The sequence below is a fragment of the Rhinopithecus bieti genome, unplaced genomic scaffold (assembly GCF_001698545.2).
Source record: "Rhinopithecus bieti isolate Rb0 unplaced genomic scaffold, ASM169854v2 scaffold_29855, whole genome shotgun sequence".
NCBI classification, from domain to species: Eukaryota; Metazoa; Chordata; class Mammalia; order Primates; family Cercopithecidae; genus Rhinopithecus; species Rhinopithecus bieti.
Window position 1 is genome coordinate 89,240 of NW_016813109.1, and position 18,877 is coordinate 108,116.

The 18,877-nt window shown below is 44.0% G+C and overlaps 1 protein-coding gene across 9 annotated transcripts in view; it reads left to right on the forward strand.

Moving 5' to 3' along the window:
* The window catches only part of LETM2 (leucine zipper and EF-hand containing transmembrane protein 2), a 29,955-nt gene that overhangs the window by 10,256 nt on the left and 822 nt on the right, over window positions 1–18,877 (forward strand). For 8 of the 9 annotated variants that reach the window (XM_017847652.1, XM_017847651.1, XM_017847650.1 and 5 more), the window contains exons 3-10: window positions 3,143–3,596; window positions 5,026–5,169; window positions 11,485–11,622; window positions 12,065–12,265; window positions 13,726–13,845; window positions 15,571–15,684; window positions 18,103–18,195; window positions 18,517–18,615. In XM_017847652.1, coding sequence (XP_017703141.1) covers window positions 3,143–3,596; window positions 5,026–5,169; window positions 11,485–11,622; window positions 12,065–12,265; window positions 13,726–13,845; window positions 15,571–15,684; window positions 18,103–18,195; window positions 18,517–18,615 — 1,363 coding nt within the window. The remainder of the gene's footprint in view (window positions 1–3,142; window positions 3,597–5,025; window positions 5,170–11,484; window positions 11,623–12,064; window positions 12,266–13,725; window positions 13,846–15,570; window positions 15,685–18,102; window positions 18,196–18,516; window positions 18,616–18,877) is intronic. The other variant, XM_017847657.1, reaches the window with a different exon arrangement.

Genomic DNA, 18,877 nt, shown 5'->3' on the forward strand with positions numbered 1-18,877 from the left:
TTCTTTTTTCTTTTTTTGGGATGGAGTATCACTCTGTTGCCCAGGCTGGAGTGCAGTGGCATGATATCTTGGCTCACTGCAGCCTCCACCTCCCAGGTTCAAGAGATTTTCCTGCCTCAGTCTTATAAGTAGCTGGGATTACAGACATGCACCACCACGCCCCACTAATTTTTGTATATTTAGTACAGATGGGGTTTCGCCATGTTGGCCAGGCTGGTCTTGAACTCCTGACCTCAGGTAATCCGCCAGCCTGGGTTTCCCAAAGTGCTGGGATTATAGGCATGAGCCACCATGCCCAGCCAGAAGATATAATGGTTTTAGAGTGACATCTCTGTAATTGATGAACATCATGTGAGGCCCTTAGATGTAAAGCAAGTAAAATGGTTGATGAACAGCCAGTCTTAGGGCATATTTGTGTCCCATTACGGTCTGTTACCTTTTTTTTTTTTTTTTGAGATGAAGTGTCACTCTATTGCCCAGGCTGGAGTGCAATGGCACGATCGTGGCTCCTTGCAACCTCTGCCTCCTGGGTTCAAGTGGTTCTCCTGTCTCAGACTCCCGAGTAGCTGGGATTACAGGCGTGCACCACCATGCCCAGCTAATTTTTTTGTATTTTTGTAGAGACAGGGTTTCTCCATGTTGGCCAGGCTGGTCTTGAACTCCTGACCTCAAGTGATCCACCTGCCTTAGCCTCCCAAACTGCTGGGATTACAGGCATGAGCCACACTGCCCTGCCACCATTTATTTATTCACTGAGAATAAATAAAGACTATTCACTGAGCACTTACTTTTCCCCTTTTGACCATTCAAAGAGTATTTTATCTTGGCATCCTTCAAAAATAGTCTGAGGCTGGCTGCAGTGGCTCACACCTATAATCTCAGCACTTTTGGAAGCCTAGACAGGAAGATAGCCTGAGCCCAAGAGTTCAAGAATAGCCTGGGGCCAGGCTCACACCTGTAATCCCAACACTTTGGGAGGCCGAAGTGGGCGGATCACAAGGTCAAAAGATTGAGACCATCCTGGCCAACGTGGTGAAACCCCATCTCTACTAAAAATACAAAAATTAGCTGGACGTGGTGGCACGCACCTGTAGTCCCAGCTACTCAGGAGGCTAAAGCAGGAGAACCTGGGAGGCGGAGGTTGCAGTGAGCCGAGATCGCACCACTGCACTCTAGTCTGGGCAACAGAGTGAGACTCCGTCTCAAAAAAAAAGAACAGCCTGGATAACATAGTGAGACCTCATCTCTACGAAATTTTTTAAAACTAGCTGGGCGTGGTGGTGTGGGCCTGTAGTCCTAGCTACTCAGGATGCTGAGCCTGGGAGGTCGAGGCTGCAGTGAGCTGTGATCACACCACTCTACTCCAGCCTGGGTTTTTAACACCTTAAGAACTAAACCAGGCATGGTGCATGTGCCTGTAATCTCAGCTCCTTAGGAGGCTGAGGTGGGAGGATTGCTTGAGCCCAGGGGTTTGAGGCCAGCCTGGGCAACACAGCAAGAGTCTGTCTCTTAAACAAAAAGAAAAAAAAAAAAAGAGCCAGGTGTGATGGCTCACGCCTGTAATCCCAGCACTTTGGGAGGCCGAGGCAGGCAGATCACTTGAGGTCAGGAGTTCGAAACCAGCCTTGCCAACATGGTGAAATCCCATCTCTACTAAAAATGTAAAGATTAGCCAGGTGTGGTGGCGGGCGCCTGTATTCCCAGATACTCGGGAGGCTGAGGCAGGAGAATCGTTTGAACCCAGGAGGCGGAGGTTACAGTGAGTCAAGATCGCGCCACTGTGCTCCAGCCTGGGCAACAGCGTGAGACTCTGTCTCGAAAAAAAGAAAGAACCAAGACAAATTTTTTGTTTGTTTATTTTTGTTTTATTGTTTATTGTTTTTTGTTTTTTTTGTGAGACAGAGTCTCGGTCTGTCACCAGGCTGGAGTACAGTGGCGCAATCTCAGCTCACTGCAGCCTCCGCTTCCTGGGTTCAAGAAATTCTCCTGCTTCAGCCTCCCGAGTAGCTGGGACTACAGGTGCACTCCACCATGCCCAGCTAATTTTTGTATTTTTAGTAGACGGTTTCACCATGTTGGCCAGGATGGTCTCGATCTCTTGATCTCGTGATCCGCCCCCCTCGGCCTCCCAAAGTGCTGGGATTACAGGCATGAGCCACCATGTGTGGCCCATATTTTTATTTTCAAACAATCTGATATGATAGTTTAACTGCAAACCCTGGGCTGTTGCAATACCAGAAGGTAGAGACCCTTAATTGGGGTGCCCAATTCTAATTGTGTGGTTTTTTTGTTTTTCGTTTTTTGTTTTTTTTGAGACGGAGTCTCACTTTGTTGCCCAGGCTGGAGTGCAGTGGCATAGTCTTGTCTCACTGCAACCTTCACCTCCTGGGTTCAAGCAATTCTCCTGCCTCAGCCTCCCTAGCAGCTGGGATTACAGGTGCATGACACCATACCCGGCTAATTTTTGTATTTTTAGTAGGGACTTGGTTTCACCATGTTGGCCAGGCTGGTCTCGAACTCATGACCTCAGGTGATCCACCTGCCTTGGCCTCCCAAAGTGCTGGGATTACAGACATGAGCCACCGCGACCAGCCCTAATGTTCTTGAAGAATTTAGGTGAAGGGTATTTCAGCTGTAAGTTGAGGAGTTCAAAGACACTGCATAGGTAAGGCAGTATTATGTGACTGGTTAATTCCTACAGTGACCATCAAATGTGTCTTTGAAACAATATTCCTTGGCCAGGCATGGTGGCTCATGCCTATAATTCCAGAACTTAAGGAGGCCAAGGCAGGCGGATCACCTGAGGTCAGAAGTTTGAGACTAGCCTGGCCAATGTGGTGAAACCCCATCTCTACTAAAAATACAAAAATTAGCCGGGCGTGGTGGTCTGTGGCTGTAATCCTAGCTACTAAGAAGGCTGAGGCAGGAGAATCGCTTGAGCCCAGGTGTCATAGGTTGTAGTGAGCTGAGATCGTGCAACTGCACTCCAGCCTGGGCAATGGGAGTGAAGGAAAAAAAAAAAAAAAAGCTGTTGTATTTTGACCGGATGTACTATCTATTTCTTTAATAGTTTGTGCTTTATGATAGTGTGTGCTTTGTAATAGTATGTACTTAACTCAGAGAATGTTGCTTTTTATTCCAGATTCCCTAGCCATTTTGTCCATCCTACCTGCTCTTCTTATTCCCCATCATGTGCATTTCTTCACTTGCCAGATTCCCATTTAAATAAGACATGTATGAAGAACTATGAGAGCAAGAAGTACTCGGATCCTAGTCAGCCAGGCAATACAGTACTTCACCCAGGAACTAGACTAATACAAAAGCTACACACATCCACTTGCTGGCTGCGAGAGGTTCCTGGCAAACCTCAGCTGGAGCAAGCCCCAAAACATCCACAGGTGACGAGCCCTCAGGCCACAAAAGAAACTGGCACGAAGATTAAAGAAGGCGAACAATCTTATAGACAAAAAATCATGGATGAACTTAAATATTTTTACAATGGATTCTACTTACTTTGGATTGATGCCAAAGTTGCTGCCAGAATGGTTTGGAGGCTGTTGCATGGACAGGTCCTGACCAGACGAGAGAGACGAAGGGTAGGCAAGAATCATATTTGAGAAAGAAAATGTGAAATTAAAATGAACTATTTGGGAATTCAACTATTTAAATTCAATGTAAACTTCATCTTAAAAATCCCAGAGTAGGAATAACAACTGCTGGTGAGAACCAGTTTCTTGCCTGCAATTGACTTACTGTACAACTTTAGTCAGTATTCTGGAATTTGTTATATATTTTCCTGTAGAACAGTTTTTTAAAAAACTTTTATTTTTTATTTTTTAACGGTTCAGGGGTACATGTACACATTTGTAGAATGGTTATGTTTTTTAAATTTTTCCAAGAAGTTGAGAGGCTTCATGTTTCAACTGTTGTTAATATATTAAGCAGATGCATTTTAAAACCCAATTTTGGCCGGGCGCGGTGGCTCAAGCCTGTAATCCCAGCACTTTGGGAGGCCGAGACGGGCGGATCACAACGTCAGGAGATCGAGACCATCCTGGCTAACCCAGTGAAACCCTGTCTCTACTAAAAAATACAAAAAACTAGCCGGGCGAGGTGGCGGGCGCCTGTAGTCCCAGCTACTGGGGAGGCTGAGGCAGGAGAATGGCGTAAACCCGGAAGGCGGAGCTTGCAGTGAGCTGAGATCCGGCCACTGCACTCCAGCCTGGGCGGCAGAGCGAGACTCCGTCTCAAAAAAAATAAAAATAAAAATAAAAAATAAAACCCAATTTTGGCTGGGCACGATGGCTCACACCTGTAATCCCAGCACTTTGGGAGGCCAAAGTGGGCAGATCACTTGAGGTCAGGAGTTTGAGACCAGACTGGCCAACACAGTGAAACCCTTGTCTACTAAAAAAAATACAAAAATTAGCCGGGCATGGTGGCACGTGCCTGTAGTCCCAGCTACCCAGGAGGCTGAGGCAGGAGAATGGCTTGAACTTGGGAGGCGGAGGTTGCAGTGAGCCGAGATCGTGCCACTGTACTCCAGCCTGGAGTGAGACACCGCTGCAAAAACACAAACAAACAAAAAAAAAAACACTTTTAAGTGATACAATGCTATTAAAGTATGGACCCTCTAACATAGATGAAGTCTAGGAGATGCCAATAATATTTTTATTGTCATAGACTTCCTTTAAGATATCCCATAAAAATTGCTTCAGAGCTATGGTAAACAGGAAAACTCTGCCTTTTCATTTTATAAACAGCTGCAGAAAACCTGTCTTGGGTTTTAACACTTTAAGAACCAAGCTGAGCATGGCCCATAGGCCTATAATCCCAGCTCCTTGGGAGGCTGAGGTGGGAGGATTGCTTGAACCCAGGAGTTTGAGGCCACACAGGGCAACATAGCAAGACACTATCTCTTAAAAGAAAGAAAATGAACCAAGACAGGGTTTTTTTGGTTTTGTTTTGATTTTGTTTTGGCATGCCCTAAAATAATGAATATTGCATATGCATTTAATTCTATAGCTGTTGAGAACTTGTGTTGATTTCTTCCGCCTCGTTCCATTTATGGTGTTCATAATTGTACCCTTCATGGAATTCTTATTACCAGTGTTTCTGAAACTCTTCCCAGAGATGTTGCCATCAACTTTTGAAAGTGAATCCAAAAAGGTATGTAGGATTTTTTAACTTTAATAAAATTTAATAAACTTTATTAGAGGAGTTTTAGGTTTACAGAAAATTGGGCAGAAAGTACTACTTCTCCCCACCCCACCCCATCACAATTTCTCATGTAATTAATATCTTGTGTTAGTGTGCTATATTGGTAATGATTAAAAAACCAATATTGATATGTTATTATTAAAGCTCATACTTTAGGGTTCACTCTTTTTTTTTTTTTAGAGACGGAGTCTCGCTCTGTCCCCAGGCTGGAGTGCAGTGGCCGGATCTCAGCTCACTGCAAGCTCTGCCTCCTGGGTTCACACCATTCTCCTGCCTCAGCCTCCGGAGTAGCTGGGACTACAGGCGGCCGCCACCTTGCCTGGCTAGTTTTTTGTATTTTTTAGTAGAGACGGGGTTTCACCATGTTAGCCAGGATGGTCTTGATCTCCTGACCTCGTGATCCACCCGTCTCGGCCTCCCAAAGTGCTGGGATTACAGGCTTCAGGCTTGAGCCACCGCGCCCGGCTGGGTTCACTCTTTATGTTGAAGCAGTTCTGTGGGCTTTGCAAATGCATAACTTCATGTATCCACCGTCACAGTATCATACAGAATAGTTTCACTGCTCTAAAAATCCCCTGTGGGCCAGGCACAGTGGCTTACATCTGTAATTCCAGCACTTTGGGAGGTTGAGGCAGGTGGATCATCTGAGCCCAGGAGTTTGAGACCAACCTGGGCATCATAGTGAGACCCCATTTCTACAAAAAATGCAAAAATTAGTTGGGCATGGTAGCTCATGCTGTAGTCCCAGCTCCTTGGGAAGCTGAAGCAAGAGGAACGCTTGAGCCCAGGAGGTCGAGGCTGCAATGACCTATGATAGTGCCACTGCACTCCAGCCTGAGTGACAGAGGGAGACCCTGTCTCAAAAAAAAAAAAAAAAACAAAAAAACTCCATGCTCCACCTATTTGTCCCTCTCCCTTCCTCCCCCAACCCATGGCAGCCTCTGATCTTTTTTATTGTCTCTGTAGTTTTGCCTTTTCCAAAATGTCATGTACTTGGGATCATACAGTGTGTAGCCATTTTAGATTGGCTTCTTTCACCTAGCAATATGCATTTCAAGTTCTTTTCATGGCTCAATTCTTTTTATCACTGAATGATAGTCCATTGTATGGCTGTACCACAGTTTGTTTATCCATTCTCCTATGAAAGGACACCTCGATTGCTTCCAGGTTTTGGCAATGATGAATAAAACTGCTATAAACACTTATGTACAGGTTTTTGTGTGGATGTAAGCTTTCAATTCATTGGGGTAAATACCTAGGAGAGTAATTGGTGGATCGTATGGTAAGACTATGTTTAGCTTTTAAGAAATTGCTAAACTGTCTTCTGAAGTGGCTGTATTGTTCTATATTCTTACCAGCAAAGAATGAGAGTACCAGCATTTGATGTTGTCAGTGCTCTAGACATTAGCCACGAAATAGGTATGTAGTGTGGTATCTCACTGTTTTGATTTGCAATCTCCTGATGTCACATGATGTTGAGTATCTTTCCTGTGCTTATTTACCATTTGTGTATCTTCTTTGGGGAGGTGTCTGTTTAGATCTTTGGTTGACTTTGTTTTCTTTTTTGAAAAGAAGTCTTGCTCTGTCACCCAGGCTGGAGTGCAGTGGTGCAATCTCAGCTCACGGCAACCTCTGCTTCCCGGGTTCAAGTGATTCTCCTGCCTCAGTAGCTGGAATTAAAGGCGTCCACACCGCGCCCAGCCAATTTTTGTATTTTTAGTGGAGACAGGGTTTCACCATGTTGGCCAGGCTGGTCTTGATCTCCTGACCTCACGTGATCCGCACACCTCAGCCTCCCAAAGTGCTGGGGTTACAGGCGTGAGCCACTGCATCTGGCCCTTTGGTTGACTTTATAATTTTTTTTTTTTTTTTCTGATTGTTATTTTGAGTTCTTTGTATATTTTGGGTAAAAGTCCTTTATCAGATATAATATGCAGATGTTTTCTTCTGTTCTGTGGCTTATCTTTTCATTCCCTTAACCATGTATTTCACAGAGCAAGTGCTTTTAACATTAATGACATCCAGCTTATCAGTTTTTTTCTTTCATGACTCATGCTTTTGGTGTTGTAGCTAAAAACTTAATTGCCAAACTGAAGGTCACCTACATTTTTCTCCTATTTTATTCTAGAAGGTTTATAGTTTTCTGTCTTACATTTACGTCTGTGATCCATTTAATTAATTAATTTATTATTTATTTATTTATTTGAGATAGAGCCTTGCTGTGTCGCCCAGGCTGGAATGCAATGGTGCGATCTCGGCTCCCTGCAACCTCTGCCTCCTGGGTTCAAGCAATTCTCCTTGCTCAGCCTCCTGAGTAGCTGGGATTACAGGCATGTGCCACTACACCCAGCTAATTTTTGTATTTTTAGTAGAGCCAGGATTTTCCCATGTTGGCTAGGCTGGTCTCGAACTCCTGACCTCAGGTGATCCACCCACCTCGGCCTCCCAAAATGCTGGGATAACAGACGTGAGCCACTGCTCCAGGCTGAGTTAATTTTTATGAAAACTGTAATGTCAGTATATAGATTCATTTCTCTCTTTTTTGTATGTGGATATCTAGCTTTTCCAAGACCATTTGTTGAAAAGATTTTCTCTTCTCCACCAAATTCTAACTTGATTTTAACAGTCAAAAGAATAAAGAGAACAGGCTGGATGCAGTGGCTCATCCTTGTAATCCCAGCATTTTGGGAGGCCGAGGTGGGAGGACTGTTTAAGCCCAGGAGTTCAAGACCAGCCTGAGCAATATAGCGAGACCCCGTCTCTAAAAAAAAAAAATTTTTTTTAATGTAAAACAAATTAGCCAGATGTGGTAGCATGCACCTGTATTCCCAGCTACTTGGGAGGCTGAGGCGGGAGGATTGCTTGAGCCCAGGAGGTTGAGGCTGCAGTGAACTGAGATCATGCCACTGCACTGCACTCCAGCCAGACAGTGCAAGAGTGAGATCCTGTTTAAAAATAAAAGAATAAAGAAAACAGAAATCCACTGTTACTGCGTTGACTAGTGGAATAGTAGGTATGATTTAGTCAGCACAACAGACCTGTTCAGCAGCCCCTGAGAAGAGGGAGCCTTCATTGAGTGTGGCAGTTACTCTGCAGGCGAGAAAACAGAGGCAGCTCCTTCCTTCTCCCCTTTCTGTGCCACTCTACTAGACAGCGTAGATAGCATATGGTAAGAAGGTGTGAACAAAACATTATGAGAAGACAAAAAGTGCAACTTTTTTTTTTTGAGACGAAGTCTCTCACCATCACCTGGGCTGGAGTGCAGTGGCACAATCTTGGCTCACCGCAACCTCCGCCTCCCAGATTCAAGCAATTCTCCTGTCTCAGCCTCCTGAGTAGCTGAGATTACAGATGCCCAGCTAATTTTAAGGACAACTTTTAAATCAGTAAGATTGGGAAATTTTTCACAGAAAAGGTAACTTTGGAACTGAGACTTAAAGAGTAAGTGGGATTTTACCAAAGGTATTCTGGATAAAAGGAATAGCATTTAACATGGCTCAGTGGCATAAGAGAGTATGATGTAATCAGAGACCGCTGGTTGGTTATTTGTGGTTGAAGTAGGCAGTTCCAGGGCGTCAACGACAGGAAACAGACAAAGTGATGTGTTGGGGTCAGGTTGGAAGGCATCCACCAGCTTAAGAATTTAGGCTTTCCCTTTGACCATGGTGAATAATGGAAACAGAACGTTTGAAGCAGGGTAGCTGGGTGGATGACATGATTGGATCTGTGTTTTGGAAGAATAATTTTGCTGCAGGAGGGGCTGCAGAGGGTAGAGCCAAGGAAGGGAAACAGCTGGAATGCTAGCCCAAGAGAGAGAAGACAGAGAATACATTATGAAATTAACAATAAGAATAAAGTCTTGAAGGCTGGGCGTGGTGGCTCATGTCTGTAATCCCAGCACTTTGGGAGGCTGAGGTGGGTGGGTCACTTGAGGTCAGGAACTTGGTACGAGCCTGGCCAACATGGTGAAACCCCATGTCTACTAAAAATACAAAACATAGCCTGGCATGGTGGCACGTGCCTGTAGTCTCAGCTACTTCGGAGGCTGAGGCAGAAGAATCACTTGAACCTGGGAAGCAGACGTTGCCAAGAGCCAAGATCGTGCCACTGCATTCCAACCTGGGTGACGGAGTGAGATTCTATCTTTAAAAAAAAAAAAAAAGTTTTGAAGACAAATTCGGGATACCTTCACAGGATAAAATCAAATTACAATATTTGACTGCCTGGCAATGGTTTAATTTGCTTACATTTAAAATAATCAGCATCTAGAATTAATGCCATAACATTCCAAGGAAAGTATTAGTGAATTCAGGAAGATGGGGGGAGTAGAGGAAGTGATTTATCTAAATGTTATCTCTTTCCTGAACACCACTCATTCCCTGAAACATACAAATATGTCTACATCATGGCCACCGTCTCAGAAAATTCTTGTTTGCTTTGTTCCATGGAGAGAGGAGCTTTCTGTTTACATCAGATCACAGCACCATGTATTTCTCTTTCATAGCGCTTACCCATTATGCTTCTATATTAATGTGAAGAATTATGGTATTATCATTAGTCACTAATGTTTGTCTCTCCCACTATACTAAAAGTTCCATGATGGCAGGAATTCTTACCTGTTATTGTTCATTTTATCCCCAGTACCTAATACATGGTAGATGTGCAATAAATAAATGGATGGATGGAAGGATATGGATGAATGAAATGGCTAAGTGGGTTTTGTTTGTTTGTTTGCTTTTGACAGAGTCTTGCGCTGCTGCCCAGGCTGGAGTGCAGTAACGCAATCTCGGCTTACTGCATCCTTCCCCGAGGTTTAAGTGATTCTCCTGCCTCAGCCTCCTGTGTAGCTGGAATTACAGGCATGTGCCACCACGCCTGGCTAATTCTTGTATTTTTAGTAGAGACAGGGTTTCACCATGACAGGCCAGGCTGATCCCAAACTCCTGACCTCGGGTGATCCACCCGCCTCGGCCTCCCAAAGTGCTGGGATTACAGGTGTAAGCCACCTCACCCGGCCACTAAGTGGGTTCTGATCATGCTATTGTGTGATTTTGTTGTTGTTGTTATATCTTTTACGATCCATCTAAAAATCAGTGATTCTTAAGATTGGCTGATCATTAGAATCTCCTAGGCAACTTAAAAATATACAGATTCCTGTTTTCTTTACCACTGAGTCCTGACTGTGGTTATTTTGAAAATGCTACCATAGTACATTTCTGATGATGAACAAGGATTAAGAAACACCAGCCAACAGTGTCCTACGAGTATCCATTTACTTTTCTTTTGTGTAGTGCTGTGTTCATGTCTGTTAGAGCACTTAACTCATTGTATTGTAATTACTTATGTCTGTTTTCTATTAAACTGTAAGCTACATTAGTGTAGAGTCCATTTCCTAGTTTTCTTTTGTTTGTAAAGCAAAACCCAGGGCCACTCAAACAAGGAGTTGGCTCAACTGGCAGCCTGAATAGTTTGCACCAGGTTAAGAGATAGCATCTCATTCTTGTCTGGGTGCCGTAGCTCAAGCCTGTAATCCCAGCACTTTGGGAGGCTGAGACGGGCAGATCACTTGAGGTCAGGAGTTCAAGACCAGCCTGGCCAACATGGCGAAAATCCCTACTCTACTGAAAATACAAAAATCAGCCCGGTGTGGTAGCGTGTGTCTGTAATCCCAGCTATTTGGGAGGCTGAGGCAGGAGAATTGCTTGAACCTGGGAGACAGAGGTTGCAGTGAGTCAAGATGGTACCTCTGCACTCCAGCCTGGGTGACAGAGCAAAACTCCATCTCAAAAAAAAAAAAAAAAAAAAATTAGCCAGGTGTGGTGGCACGCACCTGTAATCCCAGCTATTCGGGAGGCTGAGGCAGGAGAATCGCTTGAGCCCAGGAGGTGGAGGTTGCGGTGAGCTGAGATCGTGCCACTGCATCCCAGCCTGGGCAACAGAGTGGGATTTCATCTCAAAGAGAGAGAGAGAGATAGTATCTCATTCTAAATAATGATAAAGCCTCCCATTGGGGGAACATTTTGCATCTATCAAATGCTTATGATTATTGTATTAGTGAGAAACAAAAGTAAGGAGACAAGTTCCAAATGGAGGCTTCTTTTTACTTGCTTTGGTCTCACAAACCCATTCAGCTATGCCGGAGCATCATGTTATTACATGATGTAGGGATGAGCAATAACAAGGAGACAGTTGTTTTTCTCCCATCTTTATCTACCAATTTGCATTCATGAAGGATTGAGTAACTTTTATTCTTCTACCATTAAGGAAGAAAAACAGAAAAAGAAAATGGCTGTAAAGTTGGAACTAGCAAAATTTCTTCAAGAAACCATGACAGAAATGGCAAGGAGGAACAGAGCCAAGATGGGCGATGCCTCTACACAGCTGTCATCCTACGTGAAGCAGGTGTCCATCTTTTATGTAATGCCAAACAACTTCAGGGTTGGGAGTTATATGAAAAACACATGTCATCATGGATTTCCCAAACTGTTCACCATCTTTGGAATTGCAAATATCTAAATTATGAACGTACAATATTGTAAACATTTAATATTATAAACATTGATAGTAGTTTGCAGAAAAGCCTGTCTTAAGTAATCAGCATGTTGAAGACATTGATAACTTCTTGGAAAGAACAGTAGACTTAGAGTCAAACTTCCAAACTCCTGATTTTTCAGCTGATGTAGTTTGACTTCGGATGGATATCTTTTCTTTATACCACGAGACCTATTTCCAGATGTCAGACAGAGTCCCATAAATGCTTTGGTGTCTCTTTCAAATAGCCTATTGGGAAAGTTAAATTAAGTAGGAAACACATTTTAATTGGCCTCTTTGTCCCACTGCGTAGGTCCAGACAGGCCACAAGCCCAGCACAAAGGAGATAGTTCGCTTCTCCAAACTATTTGAGGACCAGCTGGCCCTGGAACACTTAGATCGCCCTCAGCTGGTTGCCCTTTGCAAACTGCTAGAAATGCAGACTTTTGGAACCAACAACCTGCTCCGCTTTCAGCTCCTGATGAAACTGAAGTCTATAAAAGCAGATGATGAAGTAAGAGCTTAACCATAGCTCTAGGGAATTAGCAAGTTTTTGGGAGATACCTTAGGGTGCCTGTGGGACAAACTGTGCAGTATTGTTTTTGTTTTTGAGACGAAGTCTTGCTCTGTTGCCCAGGCTGCAGTGGCGCAATCCTGGCTCACTGCAACCTCTGCCTTCCGGGTTCAAGTGATTCTCCCACCTCAGCCTCCCAAGTAGCTGGGATTACAGGCATGCACCACCACACCCAGCTAATTTTTCTATTTTTAGTAGAGACGGGGCTTCACCATGTTGGTCAGGTTGGTCTCAAACTCCTGACCTCAAGTGATCTGCTCGCCTCAGCCTCCCAAAGTGCTGGGATGACAGGTGTGAGCCACCACGCCTGGGTGGAAGTGCAGTATTTTCCGTTGGGTCTGGTCATGTTGGGTTCTGACAAAATGAGTGGTTTAAACAACCATTACCATGACAACTTGAAACTTGATTACTCATTTGAGGAGTTGTCATCCCCTTACCCATTTATTGAGAAGGCCATCATAAGCAGTTAGTAATTTGGATGTCTTAGCTGGGACTCATCTAAAGCAGTTAGGACCTGCTGGGAAGGAAATAGCAGCTCAGTAGATTCCTGACAAAGCTCTGCTCCCACACTTGTGCTCTCATACCGGGAAGCTGGTGCCAAAGTCAATATTCTGCTGGGCGCATTGGCCTGCCAAGAAGGGGTAGTTGGCTTGGTATGCAAAACATAATGCTGGGAGGAAAAGCAGAGCCTCAACACCTTGTAGAAGAAAGGCACCCTTGGACTATAACTACTAATTAGGCTTTTTGAAAAAATGGAAGGAATGTTTCTTGACTCAGAATCAGCTGCTTTATAAGCATTCCGCCTAGGGGAGCAGGTTTCCCAGAACTGAGAAAGCATGATCCCTTTGGCCCCATTTAGATTTCAGTTGTTGCTCTTAGAGCTTTGCAATAAACAATACTGGTCCCAGAAATACCATAGTTTTGGGTTACGCCAAGCAGAAACTGTGTTATTTACTGAGGGAGTTTTGTGGATCAGTGTGTCAGGGCCATTTCTGGGGGTGGTGGGGGGACAGCAGGGGAAAACACTACAGTGACATGCAACAAATGGTACATTGTGAGCTTTTCAAGTGAACTACTTTTTTCTAATGAACCATAAAGCTGCCACGGAAGAGAAAAGTAGATATGTCACAACCAGACAAAATGCAGATCAAGAGGGGAAATAATTACTCTGATGACAGAATGTTGGGGAGGAGTTGTGTAAATATCCCTAATATTGCTAATACCTGTTGGCAGGATTCCCGTTATTTCAATTGCCACCTCCCTATGCCTTTGCTGCAGCAGCCAGTGCAAGGTACAAAGTGTCCAAGCCTCCAATTCTTTTTCCACTGATTTACTGGAATTTAGGGATTACATAAAATTGGAATCAAAAGCTCCAACTCCATCCCTTACATTTCTTTCAGATAATTGCCAAAGAAGGGGTGAGGGCATTGAGTGTATCAGAACTACAGTCTGCCTGTAGGGCCCGAGGGATGAGATCATTGGGTCTCACGGAGGAACAACTGCGACAACAGCTCACGGAGGCAAGTAGCAGCACCCCTCCGGGGTCCTCTTCCCTAGAACTCTCTTCTACAATATGCAGACCTCCTCATGTGATTTCTCCTTTGCAAGTGAACCATCTTACCTAATTTGTCTTATTTCATTGAGCAGTGGGATGTTGCAGAACTAGGTTGATTTTTGACTTTGATTGGGATCTCTATCAGTTTTCCATTGCTGCCTACAAAATGACCATGAACTTAGTGGCTTAAAACAACACCGGTATATTAGCTCACAGTTGGTAGATCAGAAGTGCAGGCTGTCTTCCTTTGGAGGCTGTGGGAAACGACCTGCTTCCAAGTTCATTCAGTTGTTGGCTGAACCTAGTTCCTTGCAGCTGTCGGACTGTCTTTGTTTCCCGGCTGGCTGTGAGCCCAGGGCTACTCTCAGCATCTAGTGGCCACCTGTATTCCTTGCCTCTTGGCCTCCTTCATCTGCAAAGCCAACATCAGAGAACTACTCATATGCCAGAGCTTCCTTGTGCTTGAAATCTCCAATTTCCCCTGTGTTTGACCTCTAGCCCCCAGACTGAAGGTCTCATGTGATTGGTGAGGCCCATCCAAAGAGTCTCCCTATCTTAAGGTCAACCGACTTGGGACCTGAGTTACACCTGTAGAATCCCTTCACACAGCACCTAGAATACTGTTGAATAACTAGGAGAGAGTGTGGGTGCTGCAGGGACAAGGTGTCTTGGAGCCACCTTCGAATTTTGACCTACTCCACGTAGTGTAAAGGGTCCTGGCAAAAATTTCAGTTCAAGGCCTGTTATCTGTGTGAATCTGTCTGGAGGTCCCCACTTTGCCTGGTGGCCCACCTGGGGCTGCTTTTCAATTAGTGCCCCAAACCAACACACGCTGTGTTAACCCATGTTTAATATTTTTCCTCAGATAGCATATTTGTATTTTAAGAGCATCCATGCTTTAAAACAAAGGAGTAACTCCTATTACATTTCATTCCCATCATTGTAAAAAATGCCATGAAGAGTGCGCAGATAATCTTAGGATACCAGCCATGGCTTGGAAACCGTGTTAGGTCACTTTTTCCTCTCATATGTCGGACCAGCTCTGGTTGGAAGACAGCACATTGTAGAGAAAGATCTTTAAAATCATGTATTTCTTGAACGTTGGCTATGACATGGTCACTGCACAAGCTTTGTGAATATTTTTTTATGGTACTTTTTGAATTTTATCTTTTGTGCATATATTACTGATCTTAAGAAGACAGGGTTTCACTCTGTCACCCAGGCTGGAGTGCAGTGGCATTAACACAGGCCACTGCAGCCTCAAACTCCTGGGCTCAAGCCATTCTCCCACCTCAGCCTCCCTAGCTGGGACCACGGGCATGTACCACTATACCCAGATAATTAGAAATTTTTTTTGTGGAGACAGAGTTGCCCTGTGTTGCTCAGCCTGTGATTTATTCTTTCACGTTATCTACACTTTGTCCAGAAGATACTTGACTGGGTTGACAGTTTAATTGAATTCTCCGAGAGTGATTCCACCATAGTGAAGGAGTCGGCAGGGTACCCCCTCAGTGCAGAAGCCAGGGCTGGGCCCCTGTCCGTGTTCTGCCGTTACTCATCACCTGAGCGGCTTGGCGGAAGGGGCGGGGGCGGTGGGAAGGTGTCAGTGAGGGAGGCGGTAGATCACCGCGGATCACTCCGGCTCTGGCGTTCTGTGATTCTCACGTGTTGTTCCCCTCCTGTTCACCAGTGGCAGGACCTCCATCTGAAGGAGAACGTCCCTCCTTCCCTTTTGCTCCTGTCCCGCACCTTCTACCTGATAGATGTGAAGCCCAAGCCTATTGAGATACCACTCAGCGGGGAGGTGAGTAACTGGGCTCATGGGCACCCTCAACGTCCATCCAGCTGAGGCCTCTCCATAAACACTTGGTGTACTCCTGCAGTCAGAGCAGGCATTTCTTTTAGCCTTTTAGAATTTGGCCCAACTGGCTTTATGTTTTAAAAATTCCTGAAAAACCAACCAACCACAACAAAACAAAGGCCGGGCACAGTGGCTCACGCCTGTAATCTCAGCACTTTGGGAGGCCGAGGTAGGTGGATCACCTGAGGTCAGGAGTTCAAAACCAGCCTGACCAACATGGTGAAACCCCGTCTCTACTAAACATACAAAAATTAGCAGGGCATGGTGGCGGGCGCCTGTAATCCTAGCTACTTGGGAGGCTGCGGCAGTATTGCTTGAACCTGGGAGGCGGAGGCTGCAGTGAGATGAGATCACGCCATTGCACTCCAGCCTGGGCAACAGAATGAGACTCCATCTCAAACAAAAACAGAAAACTGAAGCCACTCAGACTACCTGCAGCCTTAAGGCTGCTACTGCCTTTGAGCCCAGTTTGAGAATTTTACTAATAGGAGCAGTTTATTCCTTTTCCTTAACTATCTCATCTTCATTAGCAGACACGTGTGTGTGGGTGTTGCTGTTGCTTTCTCCTTTTAGACTGAATGTTTGCTGTTCATTTGTCCAGATTCCTATTAGTTTTTAAGCATTGAAGAGCTGATCTAGAATGCCCTTCAACTCATTTCCTTAGTCATTTTTCTTCCGGGTGTTGTAGGGAAGAGCATAGGATTGGCCCAGTCACTATAGCATCTTGCTCCGGGCCCATCAGAAAGGGCCTCCCGCTTCTATAGCTGGTGGCTTCCTGTCTGACTCAGAACCCCACATGAGTAAGAAAGGAAAGACTCTTGTAGAAGATACTACACTGTGGTTTAGGGGATTAGTTCAAGTACTAAGTGAGGGCCATTTTATATCTTAATTATGCTGTTGACTCCTTGGACAAGCCAAGGAAAATTATCTGAAGTCCAGTATGAAAACCCAACTTCAGGAAACACCATCTTGCTTTCCCTTTTCATATTTCTAGAGTAATCTGGTTTTGGGATTTGTCCAGGAAAAACTCTAGGGAGACTAGGAGCAGTTTCAGAGTATAGACCACGTTCTAAAAGGCAGGCTAGTGGGTTCTTATTCTATCCAACTCAAGGAACCATTCATGTGAGACAGACCAAAGTCAATAGTCATTCTTAGATTGCTCTCAGGGGCTAGGAAATCTTGGAGGAGCTCACTGTCTCAGCTAAATTTGGGTTCTCAGAATTATTCTAGAGGGCCATCAGCTCTTTATCCAGACATTGCTTTCTGGAGTGGGTGAGAAAGGAATTAAGGACAAAATGATAAGCTCCTAAGCAATTTATTGGCTTTTCCCACCCATGTTTTAAACTTCTATTCTCCATGTATATATACAAAATGAGAACAAGTAGCATGCTAGGTTCTGTGAAGAACAGAGACATCAAATATACTGTAATTTTGGATGTATGTAGCCTTATCCCTCCAAAGTACACAAATAACTTCCAAAGCACAGTGATATATTTTTCAAATCTAATTCCTAAAGATAGGTTAGCTAGCTATTCTATCACCACCCCCATTCTTATCGTAATCTATAATACCACTCCTCTCCCCATCTTCCTTGCATTACAGGAGCTTACCATTTTAGTAAATCAGGCTATTTTATCATTTATTATTAGATGCTAAAAATGAAAAAGATGCAACATAGACCAAGTTATATCAATGCTATTAGAAAATAACTGAGACCAGGTGCGGTGGCTCATGCCTGTAATCACAGCACTTTGGGAGGCTGAGGCGGGCGGATCACCTGAGGTCAGGAGTTCAAAACCAGCCTGGCCAACATGGCGAAACACCGTCTCTACTAAAAATACAAAAATTAGTAGCCAGGCATGGTAGTAGGCGCCTGTAATCCCAGCTACTCAGGAGGCTGAGGCAGGGAGAACTGATTGAACCCGCGACAGGGAGGTTGCAGTGAGCCGAGATTGAGCCACTGTACTCCAGCCTTGGTGACAGAGCAAGACTCCATCTCAAAAAAAAAAGAAAAAAGAAAAAAAGAAAAAAAATAATTGAGAAATTGCTTTTTTTTTTTTTTTTTTTTAGGCTGACAGCAGGACCAGTACCATCAGTGGTTTGCTAATGATTATTTTAAATGCTAGAATCTATCCGAGTGCAACTTTTGTATATAAAGTACTCAAAACTCAAAGAGAAATAATACTAAGTTGCTATGTCAGGGGCATATTTCATGTTACTCATAAAGGGTGGAGCTGGAGGAGGAAGCTAGGGATTTAGTGGAAAGCAAATTGTGCTAAAAAAGGCATTGACTACTATAAAAGTTTCTGGGTTTTAGGAAGAGCAGAAAGCTTATGATACATAAAATGTGTCTCTCCCCAGGCTCCAAAGACTGATATTCTTATGGAATTACCTACTTTCACCGAATCTAAAGAGAACATGGTGGATCTTGCACCTCAACCGAAGGGAACTAAGGTTAGACAGTTACTTTCCATTTGGTTAATTAAAAAATGAAAATAGCAATGGGTCAATTTCTCCTGTTTTAATCTCCTTAATGAAACTGAAATTCAATACAATGTTCCTTAATAAGGAATACTTATTGTACTGTTCGATCTGTTTCTAAGAGGAGGCTTATTATTTGGCTATATGTAATTAGGTTCCAGATTTTGCCTTTTGAATCCTGTGCCAGGATATGAGGTAGCTGTGACAAGTTCCTGGTAGTCAAGGTAGTGGACTGTAGATTAATACAGATTTTGTTTTAAATCAGTAACCCAACTCTTGGTTCTGATGTTTAAGGATGAAGACTTTATACAGCCGCCACCAGTTACATCATCACCCATAACACCATCAACACCTATTTCATTACCTAAAGGATCCATCACTCCTAAAGAAGCTGTAAGTATCTTTAATAAATGAAAAAGAAAACCCCTCTCCCTCCAGTTATCTTTAAGGTAGTGAGAATCTAGAATTAGTCCTGTTGCAAAACACTGCACAATTCTTCCTGTTGTCCAAACAGGAAATTGTAGGCTGAACTTTAGTCATCTTATAACCATGTTTTTTTACTTCAACTATCCAAAAGCAAAAAACAACCAATACAATTGTGGGTCAGACTCAAACATGCTTAGAAGCCAGTTACAATATAGGCAGACCCTTTTTT